General features: G+C 38.9%; 1 protein-coding gene across 1 annotated transcript in view; it reads right to left on the bottom strand.

The window, feature by feature from the left end:
- Nucleotides 1-19,741, bottom strand: part of ca10a (carbonic anhydrase Xa) — a 333,973-nt gene that overhangs the window by 195,475 nt on the left and 118,757 nt on the right. The window contains exon 3 of the mRNA XM_024298159.2: nucleotides 8,874-9,016. Coding sequence (XP_024153927.1) covers nucleotides 8,874-9,016 — 143 coding nt within the window. The remainder of the gene's footprint in view (nucleotides 1-8,873; nucleotides 9,017-19,741) is intronic.

The following is a 19,741-nucleotide window of genomic DNA, read 5'->3' as shown; positions in this document are numbered from 1 at the left end:
GCAGGATTAGGAAGGGCTCACGATGCTCTGAATTTTCTGCAAAGCATGTGTGATGTGTGCGTGGAAATGTTTTATTTTTGCGTGGACTTCTGACATATAATTAACGCCATAAATTCAGACACCATGTTCACTACTTTTTCTTTTTTAACTGCTAATATGACATCATCAATATTCAATATGAGCATTTTTATGATGTGTTTTTATGACTCTACTGTGTTATGAAGATGAAACCGTTAATTGCTTAAATGCATTTACATACTTTTTTTTTCTAAAATTCAAGTTCAAAAGTTCAAACACAATGAATTGTGGTCTATATTCGCCAGTGTAGTGGGCATTGATGCAAACTAGTTTTTCGCAAAGACTTCTGGGAAATTTCTAGGGGACTTGATTTTGGAATCTGTAGATTCAGACTACAAAATGGTGAAAGCACTTGTCAGGAGTCAGAGCTCTGTCTCCCCCTGTGGCCACCACTGGGATCCATCTCCAGAGAATGCACTACATCTCCCAGCAGCCCCAGTGCACAGTTCCTGGATGTTGCTCTGCTGTCTCTCATTTGACAGTCACCACAGGACACTAAAGCACTGCTCAGAGCCTCATTCTGTGTGAAGTATTGTTTGTGAAACCCTACTGAGTATTTCTATCTGGACCTGATCTTCTGGTTCTGACTCTGCTTCGTTTCTGATTAGTTGCTGCCTGCCCTGACCCTCGACTGGACTCTTACATTTCTACTCTCTTCTTGGATGATCCCAGGTCCGTGATTGACCTCTGCCTGTCTGACCCTGACTTAGTTTTGTGGACTTTAGGCTGTGCTTGGTTCCTGTCTGAACTAATAAACGTGCTGCAGATGAAACCAGCTGTTTGTCCGTTTGTGACAGCACTATATAGTGAGTAGTGAATTCTGACAGAGCCACTATTTCTTTTTTCCTTATTTCTACACTTGTAGGAATAAATGTAGGGATGGGGTCGGGGAAGCAGTTTGGATTCATCCATTGTCTCATCCCCATTCATATTGATTTGAATCAATAAATACTCAGAAATGCACATTTTAGATTAATTTTCTATATATATATATATATATATATATGTTCTTCATCATCAAAAAAAGGCCACAAGAACATGTTAAAAACACAATAACTAGTACGCCTTAGAATTGCACCTATAATGCTCGTCCACTTTGGTAGACATGAGAGCAAATGTACGGTCAGTGTTAAAAACAATTGTTCATACATCAGCGTCTGAACTTTGTGGACTCACAGAGATATGGTCCAGTTATGAATGAACAGGAATAAGCACAGCCTGAGGGGGCTGTGTGTCTCAGGATGCATGTTTTAAAAAATGTAGATGAGAAAAACCAAGAGTCTACTTTAGGATTTACTGAACCTGTGTGTGTACATTAGCTATGTTAGGATACGTTGGCCTTTATTTGACATTTCTCCAAAGCGTCACAGATCTGATGACGGAGCTGCTTCCCGCCTTCGTCCACAGACGCCCGACTGACTGCAGCACAGCAATTGCAGCGTCACGCCTCATTTGCTGCATTCATGTTCAGGGGTTAGTGAGTGTTGTCTGTTGATGGTGAGCTTTTTACAATCAGTCAACACTAACGGTGGGCGGCCAGCCCAGTTCAGCTTACAAAGCCTCTTAAGGTTCCTGTAATGGGTTTAGCTGCCAAAGAGGAGACTAAATTAATGATGACTGAAAAAGGAGCTGAAAGAAGTCGACAAGGATTTTAGTGCTGGGATGGCGCAGCAGGAAAAGGTTAAGCTGTAAAAGAGTCGTGTTCTTTTTAAAATGTGATGTATAATTTAAGAAGAATTTAATTTTATACTTACTGTTTGAAATGGATTAGGCTTCAATAGCAAAACACTTGCAGTTAGAAAAGTAGAACAGACTTTTATCCAACATCAGAGAAACATGGAAACAGTTTTTGTCTCTTCACAACTATAAGAGATAATAAAGAAAAGGTTATGGGGAAATGTAATTTAAAAAAATCTATTGTGATAAATTGTATAATATGTCAGGCATGAAAGATCTGAGTTATGTTCTTCAGTTTAACTTTTTTTATTTAACCAAAAACACAAAAAGGCTCCTTTAATAGTTCCAGCTTTATAAATGTGCTCCTGAGGAGCATAAATGCAGATCCGTTATTTCAGATGCTAATTCCAGTGTTATACAATCCTCATCAGAATTTGACTTTTTTTTTTAACTGCAACCCTACAATATAAAGCTATAGTTATCTGCAGAATCCATGAATAGATTTTTATTATGTTTTTGATAAATATATACTGGAATTAATGTAAGGTATGTATAAAATATATTTAATTGAAGTTTTAGACTGTAGTTTTCACTTTTAGTCTTTGTTGAATACAAACAGAAAGACAATTCAAGAAGAACAGATGTATATGCAAAAAAAGTCTGCTAAACAAATGACTTTTACCTGTGACTTTTACAGAGTAAAGGACGTTCTAGTTCGATATTTTTCATTTATTTCTACAAAATATTGATCTGGATTAATCAACTAACAGATGTAAGAATTAAATAAAAATGTGAATTTATTTACAAGGAGGTTATGATAACTTAGCAGGAAAGTGATCCAGTCACGATTTCTATCAATTAAAAAAAAAAAAAAAAAAGTTTTACAGTGTATCATTTGTGGACCTTTCCTTATTTCAGGATGAAGTGATCCAGTTAAAGGGTTTAGGCGCAAAGATAGTGTAAAGTATTCAAGGGTTTTGGGAGTGTGACTTTGATTCTGAGAAGAAAAATGTGCCCAGACTTTGTGACAAAACCAACAGTTCTTAACATCTTTAGTTTGTTTTTTTCTTTTTTTATGTCCTTATTTTAAGTGAAGCTTTTTCAGTAAAAGCTGTCAGATGTGAGACCACATCGATTTATTTTATGGGATATAACACTTAAAAGAGCTTCGATTCTAAAACAACAGAAACATTTGTAAAATGACCTTTTGTTAAAACGTCTCAACACTCTTTTTTTTTTATTTTGTTAAGAAAACATTACAGTCGTGGTCTCAGGGGAAAACGCCTCATTGTTTTTTTTTTATGAAAAGTCAACAAACTCATGATTTAATCCTGAATGTGTCATGATAGAGGTGTCATCACTGTATTGGGCTGTACGTTCAGGTGCCATGGCCTTCCCCACAAACATCTGCAACAGTAAAACCGCACAGATAAAGCTGTCATAGGTCAGAAGAACCTAAACCCAACTTTCTAAGGAGCTTCGGAAGAAGAACAAGATCAAAACATTTCAGAGAAGAGTCCTAATAGTGTCAGAAAAGCAGCTCAGATGAACAAAAATGAGAATTAGAGTCCTGAATTGTTTAGCTGGACCTCACCTGACCAAAAATCAAGACATGATTTAAAGCAGCAAAAGGATTGTTACTAATCTTTTTCCTTTTTTAAGTTACAAAAATATAAAAATATAAACTTTTTACAAGATCAACTGAGGAAATGATTGGAAAAAACAATGAGAGGAAAGCAAAGTCATTCTGAGGGAAAGTGGAACCAGCAGCTGTTGTTTGATATAGCAGCCAGAGGTGAATCTAGATATGTATCTCTAGAGGCGTCACGCCCCTCAAACCTCTAGAAGTCCACTATCACTGCTTTAATCTAAATACAATCACAAACAATCTTTTTTTGTTTCGTTTTGAAAGTGTTGGTACTGGAGACATCTCTTAGAAAGAATCAATCATTGCTGCACAAATTATTGATTTTTTTTTCTTTTCAAACCTGAATTTATCCAAAATAAAATAAATAAATGAATAATTTTAAAATATATATATTTGAATCCACTATCTGTCCCCCTGCTGATTGACCCTATAAACTAATAAACATGTGCTGCTATAGAGCTGCACGTGCGTGAACGCTGTTGGCTTTTATTTAATGAAAATTAAACCTGATCACTCTAATTTTTTGTTTTCTTCATTACAAAGATGTTCTGTTTTAAATCAAACCTGAACTAATCAAATAGACAAAGATTTTACAACGATGTGATGATTTAAGTTAATTGTTATTGGTCATATTTTGGATACAAGCACAGATTTTAGGGGACCTAAACCTAAGAATATCCAAAAATCCTCCATGATTGCAAAGTTTTACAAACAGATGGCTCTGAGACTACACCATGCAATCAACATTTCAAGCTTTCAGTAGGAAAAATGTTTCTTTATTTACAGGTTGGGAAGCTGGTGTGGAGCCTGCAGGTAGATCAGACTGGTGGAAAGCCCGTTCCCGCATCACAACAAGCATTTCCGCGCATGGGTATCGCTTGATGCCAAACACAGGATATTAAAACCATCTACAGGAGGACATTCAGCAACTTGCTGGCCGGGAAAACAAGAATGTGATTACTTCTTCCAGAGCCGGAGTACAGTCGCAATGACAAGCAAGCTGATTGTTGTTCTACACAGCACTGCCTGTAATTAGGCAGAAATCAGCACATGGAAACATTGGCGCCGGCTCGCCTGTCGGGCTTCTCATGATCAAGACAGCAAAGAAAAAATGAAGCATGACAGGAAAAGAAGCAGGAAGTCTGCGCACGAAAGCAAAAGGAAAGGAGCCTGTTGACCAGGAAAATGGTATTTCAAACGCTCGGTTCACACTGGATGCGGGGCAGAGTGCGCGCATCATCCGCTCTCTCCTGCAATTCACAGCATTCTTCCGCGATGGTCGACAGGCGCTTCTGCTGGAGCTTTTTTGTTTTTTACCATCATGGGTGAATTAATAACTTAAAATATGAGCCCATGTTTCTGCTAAGAATAAGCAAGTCGTTAGTCGACCAAAACTTCTTTAATTTATCTGTTGTTGAGACACTCAGAGAGAAGTGTGTGTTGTGTGTGTTGTGATTGTATGTTTATTTTCATCTCTACAGTCTGTTTGGATACAAAAGCATGATCACATTTGTCATTGTTTTATTGTGAAAAATTGGTTATATTTTGAAAATAAACTGGATTTTCTCATGTATCTTGATTTAACTTCGTGCAGGAATTGACGCGGATTGCTCGCACAAAATAGACCAGACGCCATAGGTTAACGAGGGCGCCGAATGGAAGCGGCCTCTGTTCCGTGGAGCTTCCGCGTCCAGTGCGAACCAGGCGTTCTAAGAAGTGCGTGTAGCCTCCTGATGGAAGAAAACAGCAGCACTTGTTTGGGTAGAAACTGCAGTTATACAATAGAAAACACAAAAATAGAACCATTTTAGCCAATCTGCTTTATAGAAAGTCTTTATTAGAAATGTTCAAACTTCCCAACCTCCATAATGATTCAAATCTCTTCACATAATTGCAGCTCAAGTGATGGCTCAGTAAATATTTAAATAATGCTGCCTTTTTAGTAACTGATTTCTTCAATCAATTGTACATAGACGTGCATGGCATTCTATCGTTAATTAAAATTTCTCTTTGGAGGTCAATTAAATTTCCCCTAGCTATTCATTATCCCTAATACAGATCAGCACAAAAATCTATTAGGAGAATCGTTCGTCTTCCCTGAGCGGCGCTTATGTGAATGTTGAGCATTGTACGATGAGTGGAAGGGGCTTGGGAGGGTTAATCTTTTCCCTCCGCTTCCCTTTGGGGCAGAGAGTGGGCTTAAGCTCCGTCTGTGTGACGGTGGCGAGGCTGAGAGGCCTTTTTACCAGCCTCCACAGCGTGTTTGGCCAAGGCTGAGTGGCTGCCAAACAGCCAGAGACAGAGCGGTGATGAATCAGCACTGACAAGGTGAAGCCAGCTTTGTGTTCCCCGGCTGACAGCTCAGGTGCTCGGAGAGATGGAGACACAACAAATTACACTTAGACCACTGAGGGAAGGGGCTCCAAAATTGCTTTAAAATTCCGCATACGCATAGATGAGCAAGCTCGACTGTCAGACAACGTGAGAGAGAATTGTGTCTTTTTTTTAAATCCAGTTCTGGGACAGCATTGGCAAAAATGTTGAAGTACACTTCCTCAACATGAAAACATTCCTTTTTTTCTCAATTTGACCTTAAAAAAATCCTTCCTCTGAGTCCCCTTCTATGGTCGTACTTCACTGTGACCAGTGGTGGACTTAGCTGTTTGGGGCCCTATAGGTAAGGAATACCTTACCCTTTAACCCTCTAACACCGGAGCGCTAACATGATCATTCCAGTAGATTTTGAAGGAGAAAAGCGTCTCGATGAGCCGCTTTTCTCCTTCAAAATCTACTGGAATGATCGTGTTAACAGTTGAAAAGTTGAAATAAATTAAACTTTTTGTGCTTAAGCGCCACCAATGATGCCTCGGGTGTTAAAGGATTATTTATTTATTTTTTTTATTACATAGATAAGTAATAATAACTGTAGAAATTATATCAGAGATTTTAATCGAACCTTCAGCTTGAGGCCCTCAAAGTGTTGGAGAGCCCAAACAATCACCTACCACCTCCGACTGCAACATGAACTGAAGATGATTGTGATGAAAACAGGATTTTTTTAAATGTATCCCTTGTGCTCTCTTATGGGGTCCAGATGACCCGACTCTGACATGATGTGTGATTGTTCCCATGACAAATGTGGTCATGTTTTTTGATTCTAAACAGACTGTAGAGATGACAATAAACACACAAAAACAACACAAAAAAATTTGGAAAAATTGGTGTGAACTGGAGGCTAAGCGGATACCGCGAGCACTCTGTCCGCACACCGCTGCGCAGCGTTTCAACGTCCGGTTTGAACCAGGCGTAACATCCCATCGTAATCCCAGAATGGACCAAACAAGGGAAAACTCACAGCAACTATTACTAATAAATACTTGATGAGTGATGAAGCCGTTTTGGTAAACAGCCTCCGTCTGAGTCGTGTTTGTGCTTAGCCATGGTTTTCATGGGAATTTTGTTTTTGCATAAAGTTCCAATTTATCCTCAGAAAATGGACTTACAGCAACACCTCCTCCATGGTGATGCAATACTGTGCAGTTCATATGAATGCAAATAAGTGAAACCCACAAAACTAAATATTACCAAGTTTTCATCAAAAAGACCAAAGCCTCTGAGCTCTTCAATAACAACTCAGAGAGTTTTGTGATGAATCCACTGGTTGAGAAGCTTCAGCGCCAACAAAAGGCTTCATTCCAGGGTGGACTGATGAAGGGCTTCCTTTTTCTTTTTTCTTCTTTCAAGAATGATGATCTTCTTTTCTTTGGGCATATTTGTAGAGGATCTCAACAATGTCTACAATACCATCACTGCAATACCATCTCTACCTCTAAAAGCTTTTCTATGTGGATGTTATGCAACCAAAACAGTCAATGAGAATAGAAGTTACATGTAACATATGCAGGAATAGAGTTCAATGAGTCACTTTAGAGAAGGAAACGTCAAAACAGGTTCATTGTCGACACATAAGTGTGTTTTTTATGTTTCTCATCTCATTACATCCCTGTGGGATTCCGTTGCTCTCTCTAGACCTCACAGATCAACATTTCTTCTTATGAGTTCTGTAGTTTTTTGCTGATGGACAAACATGAATTATTCTCACATTTTACCAGAAGTACTAGAAACAATATTTTTGCTACAATCGGCAGAACTGCCAGCAAGAACTTTTTATTAAAGCTTCTTGAAGAACAGACGTATGCATGCTAACAGTCGAGCTATGTTTATGTTGGCAATGCACTTCCAATGAAAAGTCCATTTAGACCTGCACTTCAGACTTCCATGTTTGAAACTTGCAATAATGTGATAGTTTCTGCAACTATTTTAAGCTCTATGTACAAAACATGCAGCCTTTGAACGATGTTAAAAGTTAAAACAGTTCAACTTTGACCAATCGAGGACTCAGATTTGGTAGTGGTGAATGGATGGTGTTGCTTTGTTCATGAAAGAGAAATTAAGTATTGCAGTTTGTGTCTGGCTGGATTTATGACACAATTATCTTTCACAAATCAGAATTGACCTGTGAAAATAAAAGCATGGAGTGAGATTCATGACATTTGCATCAAGCCTCTTCCAACTGTAGGTAATAGACATGAGCTGGTAAGCAACAGAAAAACAAAAGAAGAAGCCCCTCCCAGTTTGTCCAGTGTGAGCACCAAAGATGCGTTCCAGAACCTGAGTGTAGCCCGTTCAAATGGCCGGTGTGAACGTAGCTTTACAGTCATTTCACTTTGAGTCATATGGAGTTGTAGCCAACGACTCTGATTACAGCAGATGGAGTCACAAAAAACTCAAAACTTCCCAAATAAAAAAGAGGCCTGAGGACCGAAGCCTGATCAAACATTGGTCTAGGACTTAATGGATTTATTCTGAGATGTGTTCGGAGAGGAATGCTTCAGCAGCAGCACGCCGGTTCTCCACAGAGCATCCTACACCACCGCCCGAGGCTAACCCTGTGCTCACTGATGGAATACAAACACCAGCTATCATTAATAACATTAATCTTACCATGCAAGTGTGCACTCTAAAGAGAGTCCATCTGCGAATCCTTCCCAATTAACAGCTGTCATATGGCACATGATGGAGCACATTTCTGCTCTTGATGCACCACTGTACAGTGGAAATAATGCACAATTTGCTTCACTAATCCACTTTTAGGCTGTAGGATTTCACCGCAAAGCCCCCAAAGTGAGGCTGAAGCCTTTGTTGAACCAGAGCACGAGCACTAAAGGTCCTTAAGAGGGTGAAGCCTGTTGGATTTTATCATCACAAGAGTGTTTGTTTGGCAATTAGCTTGCAATGTCAGCCAGCACAAACAGCGGCCAGGAGCATCTATCAGGAAAACACATCTTATCAAAGTACAGCAGCTCCTGAATGGAAAGCAACAGCGTGGCCTTAGAGCCCACAAAGAGCAGCGTCTGAGAGCAAACAGCAGCAGGCGCGTCACAGATAACAGCAGCGTTTGTGTCTTTACCTTGCGTCCTCCTGTGTTCAGCTTTATGGGCGTGAGGAAAGGGTCAAAGATCATATGGCTGGTCTCGATGTCAACTGGTGACTGCCTCTTCCCGACTGAGCAGAGGTTCCAGGCCGAGTTGACCAGCCCCCAGAACGACGGCACTGCAACACAAAGACACAGTCAGGGGGGAACATCTGCGGAGAGGAGATAGGCACAGGCTTCACACGGACGCCACGGCGGTGACCAGAGTCAGAAATGTTCCTTTTTCCTGATTTATCCATCCTTAAAAGGAGAAAGGTAATTACACCAGTGTCAGTGACGCAGGCTTGGACCACGAGGACACACAACTGTTTCTAATTTAGAAGGATTTGATTAAAAATGTGAACGGTTTCTTCATCTTCTCTTCAAATGGAAGCTATTGAGCTTTTAATAAAAATGTGTAGAATGCAGCAAAACAATAAAGCTTTTTCATTTTTGTTACAAACATTTAATTATGTTCCTATAAAGTGAGGAAACGCCTCAGTAGTCATCAGAGCAAACATACCACACAGATAAAGAAACTAATGCCAGAAACTTCTCTATGTCCAGATGTCTCAAGATATTCCATTCAGGTTCTAAAGAAAAACAAAACTCAAGCATGTGAGGTTTTTCCTGATTCGGTGATAAGCAGAAAATACACACTTTATAATAATGTAGTTGAAGTAACAAAGTACAAGTTGCGTTTTTTTTGTTTTTGTTTTGCATAGTTTGGCTGAGGGTGTTACTTATACTCAGGTCCGGCCCAGAGTGGCTTGCAGAAGTATTCATACCCTTTGAACTTCTGGACATTTTCTCACAGTATGACCACAAACATAAATATAATTTATTGGAAAGTGGCACACAATTGTGAAGTGGGAAGAAAATTATACAAGCGTTCAATGTCGTTGTGCAAAGGTATTCTTGTGTGTGAAAGACCATCACTTTGTGTTGGTCTTTCACACACAATTCCGATAAAACATTTTTATGTTTGTGGTCATAATGTGAGAAAATGTCAAGAAGTTCAAGGGGTATGAATCATTTTGCAAGCCACTGGATATGTGGTTTAAAATAATATTATAATAATAAATAGGCTTGTTTTTTTTTTTTTGTCTGCTAGGGAGGGCACTGTGTGTGTATCAGGAATAGCAATTAGTTCAAAAAAGTTCCACTAAAAGTACAAATACATTGAACATGATTTGTATTATCTTTATTATGCACTTTTTTTGTTCTAAAGCGACTTTATTCACGCTAGGTGGAAAAGAGCAAAAAAACAAAACATTCTCTGGAAAAATGCAGCTTTTTTGTTTGTTCATTTATTTTGGATGGCAAAAATATCAGTTTAAGATACTTTTTAAAAAATACTGTTTATAATTTTGGAGATTTTTTTTTGTATACATATAAAGCAAAAATAACATATATACCCATCAAGTGACTGAATAAAATAGCATCTGAATGAGCATACTGCCATAATAAAACAGTGGTTTATTTATTTATAATTCTAAAGGTTAAATGCAAATGGTTTGAGACAATTTGATACAATGCTGGCTAGAATCTCCTCCTGGAATACTGACTTTTCTGTCTTCTCTCATGAAAATATCACTGGCATGCATTCACTGACTCTTGCTGAGTCAGCATCTCAGAGAGTGTGCTGGACGATGGACAGAGGATGACTCTGCAGTGCAGACCTCACCACAAATGAGAAACTTGTATCCAACCATTTTTCCTGTGTCAACAAAACAATCAGCCAAGATCAAGAGGAGGGAGGGTTGAGAAATTCAGTGACAAAAAGTGATCCATGATGATTTTTTAGCTCTTTGGTGAAAAGCTGCTCCTCTGGGAGGAGGAACTTTAGAGGAGAGGAGCAGAATCCGTCTGTAATCAGCTAACACATGTAGTCGGTGTAAGAATAAGAGGACGGGTGGATCAGTGACAGAGTGTCAGTGCTGTGGGAGTGATAGGCATCTCAGCCAGTCACTGTCTTATGTAAGACTTGGCCACCAAGACAGAATTCAACTCCTTCTCGAGGAGAAAGCTGGAGCCCGGACAACGTCAGACGTAGCAAGAAGCAGCTTTCAGCTGCAGCAGCCTGGAGCTGCATTCCTCATTTAGCAACACAATGTAACACAAAGATGAGTCAGCAGAGCCATGCTACGCAACTCCACTGAGATTACCGACAAAAAGGAAAGATCATTTGAAAAAATGCAAATTTGTGACAAATATGAGGCGAGGAGGCAGACTCAGCAGGGGGCTCAAAGCTTAAGGTTAAGCGAGTCCTTTGAGACCTGCGGCGGCACTGTTTGTTTGTATTCAGACGCACTCCGTAGAGCAAAACACTTCAACATTGACTCTGAACAAAAGCACAGAGTCAAGTGAAACCACATTTGCCCAAGGGCCCTCAAAACACACTAATTTGGGGTCATGATGTCAAGCGTTTTACCGGTCTGCTAATGTCTCCGTTAAATTTATGTAAAGAACAAAACACAGATAAAATCAAAACAAATACACAAGCGTCTATGAACTACTCCAGAAAACAACCTGCGGGAACTGTTTCCTGAATGAAGATGACTGTTTGTCAATTACTGGACCATTTTTTCAATGGTCTACTTTTTAACTTCACTATATATCAAAAATAAGGCACACTGAACTAAAAGGAGCATTAAGCGAGACAAAGGGGTCAGAAATTAGTCGATCAGACAGTCAAACTTTAATAACAGGGTTCACGGTAACTCGAGAACTTCATTTTAACACGCTACCTGTTGCCACGTTCATAGTCTTAGCCACATTAGCATATGAGTCACAAACTCATCATGTAAAAAACAGGCTCATACTTATATCCCTAAAACAAACATTATTGTGATTGTGCTAACTCCCAACCTTGTTAGTAACAACTAAAAACACACGGCTGATACTGCTACATGTTAGCTACATTAGGAAACTAACAATAACACCAATCTTGTTTGCGAAAAAAAAAAAAAATAATAATATTGCAAAACAACAAACTTTACTAAGGCTACACTAACTCCTAACATCATCCGTAACATGTAAAAATACACGGGCTGATACTGCTACATGTTAGCCACATTAATAAACTAACAATAACACCAATATTGTTGTGAAAAAGAAAAAAACAGACTTATATCGCAAAAACAAACGGTACCATGACTACAATAACTCTTAACCTTGTCAGTAACACCCAAAAATACAGTCTGACGCCGCTACATCTTAGCCACATTAGCATATTCATAATAACACCAAACCTGTTTGTGAAAAAAAAGCCAAAACAGACAAATACTGCAAAAACAAACGTTACTGTTACTATACCAACTCTTAACCTTGCTAGTAGCACATAGAAAAACAAAAACTGGTACCACTACATGCTAGCCGCCTTAAATTATTCACAACAACATCCAAAGAAACATTTTGACAAAGGACCTTACTTAAAAATCAGATCTGCATCAATAAACACAACCAGAAATAATCCATATGTAAGGCACTCCAGATTATAAGGCTTACTGTCATAAAAAAAAAAAGTTGGGTTTTTAACTGGTCTGATAGTGCAGAACATTTGGTAATTTGATGAACAGCCACTACGCAGCCGATTAGCAGGAAAGCTTCAACATCAGCTAAAAGTTGGCTTAAGCCTTTTTATCATTTAAAAAACAAAATATAGTTTATTAAACCTGGAGAGTAAGAGTCATTCTGTAAGAATAATGATAAAGAGTTAGTTAGGGGACAGGTGCATGTCGGAGCACTTTGATTCCTTCCCTGATGTTGGATGCAGACTGTGCTGCAGGCTCGCTGGATCTTTTAACATAACACTGAGTCACAGAGCAATCAGAAGCTTTGCTTGCCAACACTGCTGGGTGTGTGAAGTCCTGACAGCTGCCAATACTTTCACTGCCTTTTACAAATAGGTGTACTTACACTCAGCAGAGTGCGAGTGGTATTTACAGAAGCCTGTGAGACACACAGCCAAACGCAGACTGACATGCAGGACCTCCAGGAAAGCATCGCTCTTCAGGAGCAAAGGGGCTGCTGGCTTTTCATAAATGATTGCTTTTGATTCCTAAACTGCTGCAGTCTTTCAAAGCCATGCAACACTGAGATTTTGTGTGGCGTTTCTGACTAAGAAGCATAAAAGGTTTGCTGATCGAGTCTTTATGGAAAGTCAGGGAAAAGAAGCAAAATAATAAAGATATAAGGTTTCATCTTATGGCTGTTGTGCTGAGACAGCAACAGACTGATGGACCCATTTCCCCCTCTGTGATTGGTGCTGGGATCACTTTGTTTATGTTTATATCAATACCTTTCATCCATGAGTTATAATGCAAACATCCACATCCTTATCAGCAGATGAAGCTATTTGAAGTAGCAGTAAAAACAAAAAAATTATTTAAAAAAACAAGACACAATTTTTACTTATTTTTTATGTGATAGTCATAATGTGATAGCCTTCAGCTCTCTCACAGAACGCTTCGGATTTAATTTGATGTCAACTGAAAAATCAAAAGTTTGATGAGAAAGCTGTTTTTTTATCTAGAATAGTTTGAAAAATGATTTGATGTTTTGTCAAGAAGTTCATTTCTGCCTTTCCTCGCTGCTTTTCCGCGTGCAGCGGGGAGGGGAGATGGGTCTGTATCTTTAAGTAGATGCAGACAGCGTGCTGTTTTTAATGTAACAAAACCATGGTTTGTGAGAGCGGGAACAGCAGTAACCTGTCCAAACGCCGCACTAAAACACATCAGATTCAAGAGGAGAGGTGTGCAACGTTTGACCGACCAAACGAGACATTTAACAGGTGTGTAGCGGTACACAGGTGAAGCACGTGTCTATTATCAAAGATAAATGCAGGAAAATATATTTAAAAGACGGGGGATGAATGTGGATAGTGGCACTGTAAAAAACAATTATCATATAATATTAACAGGCTGTAAGTTCATATTTGGACTCAATAATAATAACAAATTATCTGATAAAAATGTAAAATGAATTAAAATGCAGCATTGTGAATTTTTATTTCCACATTTATTGCTCTTTGAAGTGAGAAAACCATTTGATATCCTTTGCATTTTGGTTCTTAACTGGAGTTTTGTTTATTAGTTACCTTGAAATGTATGTTATTATTGTAAAGACACATTATTGTTTATTGATAATTTTATTTTAATGTTGGATAGGGCGTTAAATTAACATTTTGTGTTTTAATTTGTTCCAAAAAAAGGTTTAGAAGAAAATAAAAGATATATTTGTTTTAAAAATAGTAATGATGATTTAGTGATTATTACAATGTTTGCTATATCAAGATACTATCGGTATCGTGATTCATGTACTGCGAATCGCATCATATTGTGAGTTACCCTGAGATTCCCAGCTCTACTCATGATGGAGGAAATAGATAAAGAAAATTAAGCTTTCACTTTTTAATTTAATTATAATTACATTTCCTGTAGGCTTACTCAGAAGCAAATTTCTAATAAACTGACGCTCTGCAGAAACTATGTCCTAGAAAAGGGCACAGGTTTATTGATCTTGTCTAAACAATGTAATCATAATTAAAAGACCACCGGGAACCCTTTTATAGTAGATGAAAAGACTGGAACTTTAAAGGAAAACAGGAAGTTAAAAACATTGGACGCCATGAACATATTTTCTGATATTAAACTGTCTATGCCCTTAAAAAGGGTGGGGAGCACTTAATAAAGAAAGATAAAGAAAAGGAGTGGTTGCTAAAAATGTATTGGATTAAGGACATCGTTGAGTGAATGTAGGCGTCACACCAAAGCAGTGTGAACCGTTTTTGAGAGTATCTACAAGATTAGATGAAGCAGGGAGCATTAGAAGAGCTGATTTAATGTTTTAGCTACGCAATTTGAAATGAATGAGGGAGCCATGTGTATAATGGGACAAGCAACCTCCTTCCAGCTACTTTATAGAGTCTACAGAAATTAACATCAGAGGCCATAAATATACGGGGAATGCACTATGAACAGGCTGCTTTGCTAATGAGTTATTACGTTATTACACCAGGCAGTGACCCACGCACAACTAACCTCAGGATTCCTGCCATCACTATTTATTCCAAGCAAATACAGCAAGACAGAATGGAAAAACAATAAATACGCTCTGAGTCATCATTTGTTAAAAGCAGCAATGAAATAGGGAGTAGCACCATTCATCAGGAGGGCTGCGTGAGCGGCACGAGAGGTTTCCCCCGATGCAGACTCTCTCGTCAAAATGACAGGAAATCCATGTGCAGAATCAGAACTCAACCGTGAGGGAATCGATCTATTAAACCGGGCCCCCCGTCGTAAATGTACACATAATTATTAGCTGTTGATAGATTCCTAAATGCAGCTATGGCAGCAAGGGACATCAGTCAGTGCTGTAAGAGGCACGAGCAGCTCTGTCAATAATCTACACAGACCCAGGGTCGCACAGATAGTCATTTATTTCACTTAGAGGACTCACGGGTGAGACACCGGCTACCATTTCTTATTGGCGAGCTGTGAAAGTGGACAAGGATATATGGTGTGGCCTTTGCAGATGTCACGCCTTATAGATGCATGATGACATGTAATAAGGGCATTAGAGAGAGGCAGCTTTTTGTCCCATAAACATCTTCATCTCTCTTTCTTTTCCTCGGAATCCAGTTTGGATAAATGAAAACATGCAGGTCGGGCTGGAGCGTGACAGGAAAAGTAGCTGGTATGAGTGCAGCTGTTTGTCTGATGGACTGCTTTACTGTCCTCCCTGAATTCTGAAAAAAATGTGGATAAAAACTATTTGAAGCTTAAGGTACAGAGTTGCTGAACTGTCAGCCATGGTCAGTGAAGGAGTGAAAACAATAACAAATCAGTGAGAGAATTATAATGCCATCCATCCATCCATCCATCCATCCAACTGCTGAATCTCTTTTGGGCTCATGCGGTTGTCTGTTTTGAAAGTGCCATTAAAAACAGAGCTGTCATATAAGCACAAGTTGATTGTTACACAATTGCACAACAAAAAAGAGGGATCTTCAACGATTGTTGAAGTTTTTCAATTTGAACAACTTTTATTGTTCAAATCACAAAGTAAAACAGAGTTAAAAACCATGAAATTCCCACTCCAATCATCTTTGATCGTTTTTCACTGTTTTCCCAGTAGTGTTTTTAACCTCGCGCTCTCTTCTGGGGTCCAGATAACCCGACCCTCAAATTGATGTGTGATCCCTCCCATGACAAAAGTGGACAGGGTTTAATGTCTGCCACGGACATCAATGAAGATAAAATATCTTTAAAAAAAAAGTTCAGTGTGCTGTCTTGTGAGGTCCAGATGACCCCACTTTTAATGTAAACATGTCTAGCATAGCACAAGGGTTAATTATGATTATGCAGAGCAATAGGAGTTCATCAGAAATTTGCTTGTGAGTTTTGGCCAGGACTCTTGGCGCAGACCAACCCCGCCCCCACTTCCCCTCTCTGATGCTGAGAGCTGGAGCTTGTTGCCTCCTTGCCCAGACATGAGTCCTTGGGTAAGACATGGAACCCCACATTGCTCCTGGTGGTTACAGGTCAGCGCCAGAGTTCGGCAGTGGAGCCACCATCAGTGTGAGAATGGGGCTGTGACTGTGGGCTGTGACTGTTAGGCACTTTGGGTCTTCTAAGAAGGTCCAAAGTGAAGGTAAAGCACTATGAACGCCTGGTTTACACTGGACATGGAAGCGGCGCGGAATGGAGGCCGTTTCCATTCGGCGCCCTTGTTAACCAATGGTGTGGTTCACACCAGGCGTGGAACGGCGTGGTTTTCCGCAGAAGGGTCGTGCCGTGCAGCAGATCATTTCGGCGTCTGGTCTATTCTGTGCGCGAGCGATCTGTATCAGTTCTGGCAGGAAGTTACATCAAGATACATGAGAAAATCTGGTTTATTTTCAAAATATAACCAATAAAAACCATGATTGACAAATGTGATCATGTTTTTGTATCTAAACCGTAGTGCTGCCACAAACAATTATTTTAATAGTCAACTAATCACCGATTATTCATTCCAATTAATCGACTAATCAGGTCATGCACAAACTGGATGTAAAGCACATCTTAACCATCATTGGCATTAAACTAACTAAAAACTAGATATATAGCATTGCCTGTGATAATGCTAGCTTGAATGCTGTAACATGAATTTGGCTGCGGAAGATGGTGAAATTGATAGCTAAAAATGCTGAACCTGATAGCTAGCTAAAATATCTGTTAAATGCCAAATTAGAGTAAAAAAGACAAAAAGCTTAAGTTAGCCAAAACAGCTAGCATGCAGCTGAAATATTAGTTAAACTCTAAATTAGCCTAAAAAAAAGGAAAAAAATCTAAATTAGCTAAAATAGCTAGCATGAAGCTGAAATATTAGTTAATTCCTAAACAGACCAAGAAACAAAAAAAAAAGCTTAAGCTAGCCAAAACAGCTAGCTAGTCCAAAAAGCTAGTAGAATTCCATTATAACTTTCAACTTTACTACACTCTGACTCCATACAATATAAATTAACGACTAATCGATTATTAAATTGGTTGTCGACTATTTTAATAATCGATTACTCGTCAATTATTCGACTAATCATGGCAGCTCTACTAAAAAGACTGTAGAGATGAAAATAAACATACAACCACAACACACTCACACTTCTGTGTCTCAACAACAAATGAGGACAAATGTGCGTCTGGTGTGAATTGCAGAAGAGGGAGGATGCTGCGCACTCTGCTGTGCGTGCTTCCGTGTCTAGTGTGAACTTAGAGTAACCTAGCAGACATAATTTTGGCATGTTAAAGAAATACTCAGAAATGACATTTGGAGATTTGTATTATTATTATTATTACGTCCTCCATCATTCAAATAATCCCAGAAGAACATGTTAAAAACACCATTTTCATTGGAGTGGGTCTTTAAATGATTTTAATTCTCATAAGTCCTTCTTTATTAGTAGAAAACACCATTAAATTCAGATTTTTGTTTTTGTTCAACCATGAAAACATGTCACTGTTATTGTGTGGCTGCCCGTTCTGGGTTTGAGCCACCATGAGGTCACCCTGTGAGCTTTGGTGGAATCCTGAATCTGAGGAAACGCGTGCCGCTCAATTGAGCCAAGTGTCTCGCAGAGAGCCATGCTGTCAAAGCCACAGTCTCTAATTACGCTAAAACTGGCTCCCTAAGACTATCGCTGGTGTAGACTCACCTCAATGGAACTAAAGCTGCCTTCAAGCCTCAGATAAAACTGTAATCACAAAAATTAAAAGCTACATTCAGTTTCCTAAATGAATTTTAAATGAGAACACCAACATGTACAAGCATGAACAAGTTTCAAAAAGCTGCAGAGGCGTGCATTTCATTAAACAGGCTGAGGCACGGAGTCGGCCTTAATGAAATGTCTTGATTCTGTCATCTGGACATGGATGAGAAGTTAGAGTAATAGTCTTTGGGAAGTCCAGGGAAATTGGAAAAATGCAAAGACTGCACGCACACACACACACTCTTCTTTTCCTGAGACCCAGGACAATGGTGTACATCAGAAACTCGGGGTCCACCAGATTGAAGACGCCCTTACTATTGGTGTTGAGGTAAAGATGTGGGGCGGCTCTGCAGCGGCAGTGCATACTACAGGAGATCCTCCAGCTCTGGGATGAATGCTTACTTAAGCAAGTATGAGAAGCTACATCTTAATGATAACAAATGCCTAAGAGCAGCATTAAAAGGAGCTGTCACATTCTGCTCACTCTCAACGTGAAACACCGCTGCGGCACCGCGGGCTCCGTCTTGTTCACCCACTAGGGGGGCATTTTCCCAGACACTTTGGTGCGTCTGCAAACAGGAGGAGAGAAGGACCAGGTGCAGCACATTTATTAAAAAAATGTCATTGTTTCTTTGAAGCTTTGGGGACGTTTCCTAAGTGAATAATCCAAATGTTGGAACGCGATATGTTTGCTGAAAATGCAGTTTTTTGCTTAAGTCCAAATGTTGTTCTCATCTTTTAACAGCAGAACAGAAAACTAAAGCAAGGATGCTGCACACCCTGAGAAATATAAGCAGAGCATTGCAAAATTTTCAGTCTGTATTCTAACATCTTAATATGAATGAAACAGAATTATTTTGTTACTTATTGCAATTAGATTTGTTCCTAGAACGCAATTAACAATCATTATATTTACATGATTCAACATCTAATGTGCATGTATTCTAGTTATGATTAGGGGCAGTGATATTGTCAAGAGGATTATTATGTTAACTCTTTAGAATTTATTTTGACTACTGTAACTCTACTGTAATTCTGGCAGATTCTGAAGCACAGAAAAGCAGCTTTGCTCTATTAAGCAACGATTTATGTTATTATATTTTTACGACATGCAAAGACATACACCGGAAAGGTTTGAAATCTTAAAAAAAAAAAAAAATAAATTCCAGAGAATTAGCTTAAAATAATGAAGAAAAACAATATTGTTGCATAATGGTCAATATGCTACTTTACAGGATTGGCTGATTAATACTGGTATGGCTAATGATCAGTTACAATGTGAGTGACTGTGAGTTATTTAGGTGTCGCTGATGACAGCTCTGGGGTTAAAGGGTTAAATACATTTGTTAGATCTGTTTATGAAAATCTCTTCTTTCATTTTCTTTGCTTGGAATTGCTGAAATTAAAATCCATCCCATCAGTGTCATTAATATGTTTTATGTACAGTGTCCCCCTGCTTGCCATGGGAACTATGTTCTATAAATAGCCTGTGACAGGTGAAATCCACAAAGTAAGATTGTAAATGTCCCCCTCGCTAAACACGTTCTACACTTTCCCAGACATTTTCAAATTTTTCTCTTTAGTTTAAACTCTCAAAGATTAAAGATTTCTTCAT

Source organism: Oryzias melastigma, linkage group LG19 (genome assembly GCF_002922805.2).
Source record: "Oryzias melastigma strain HK-1 linkage group LG19, ASM292280v2, whole genome shotgun sequence".
Taxonomy (NCBI): Eukaryota; Metazoa; Chordata; class Actinopteri; order Beloniformes; family Adrianichthyidae; genus Oryzias; species Oryzias melastigma.
Note: the sequence above shows the minus strand (reverse complement) of the source record. Positions and strands in the feature narration are given on the sequence as shown.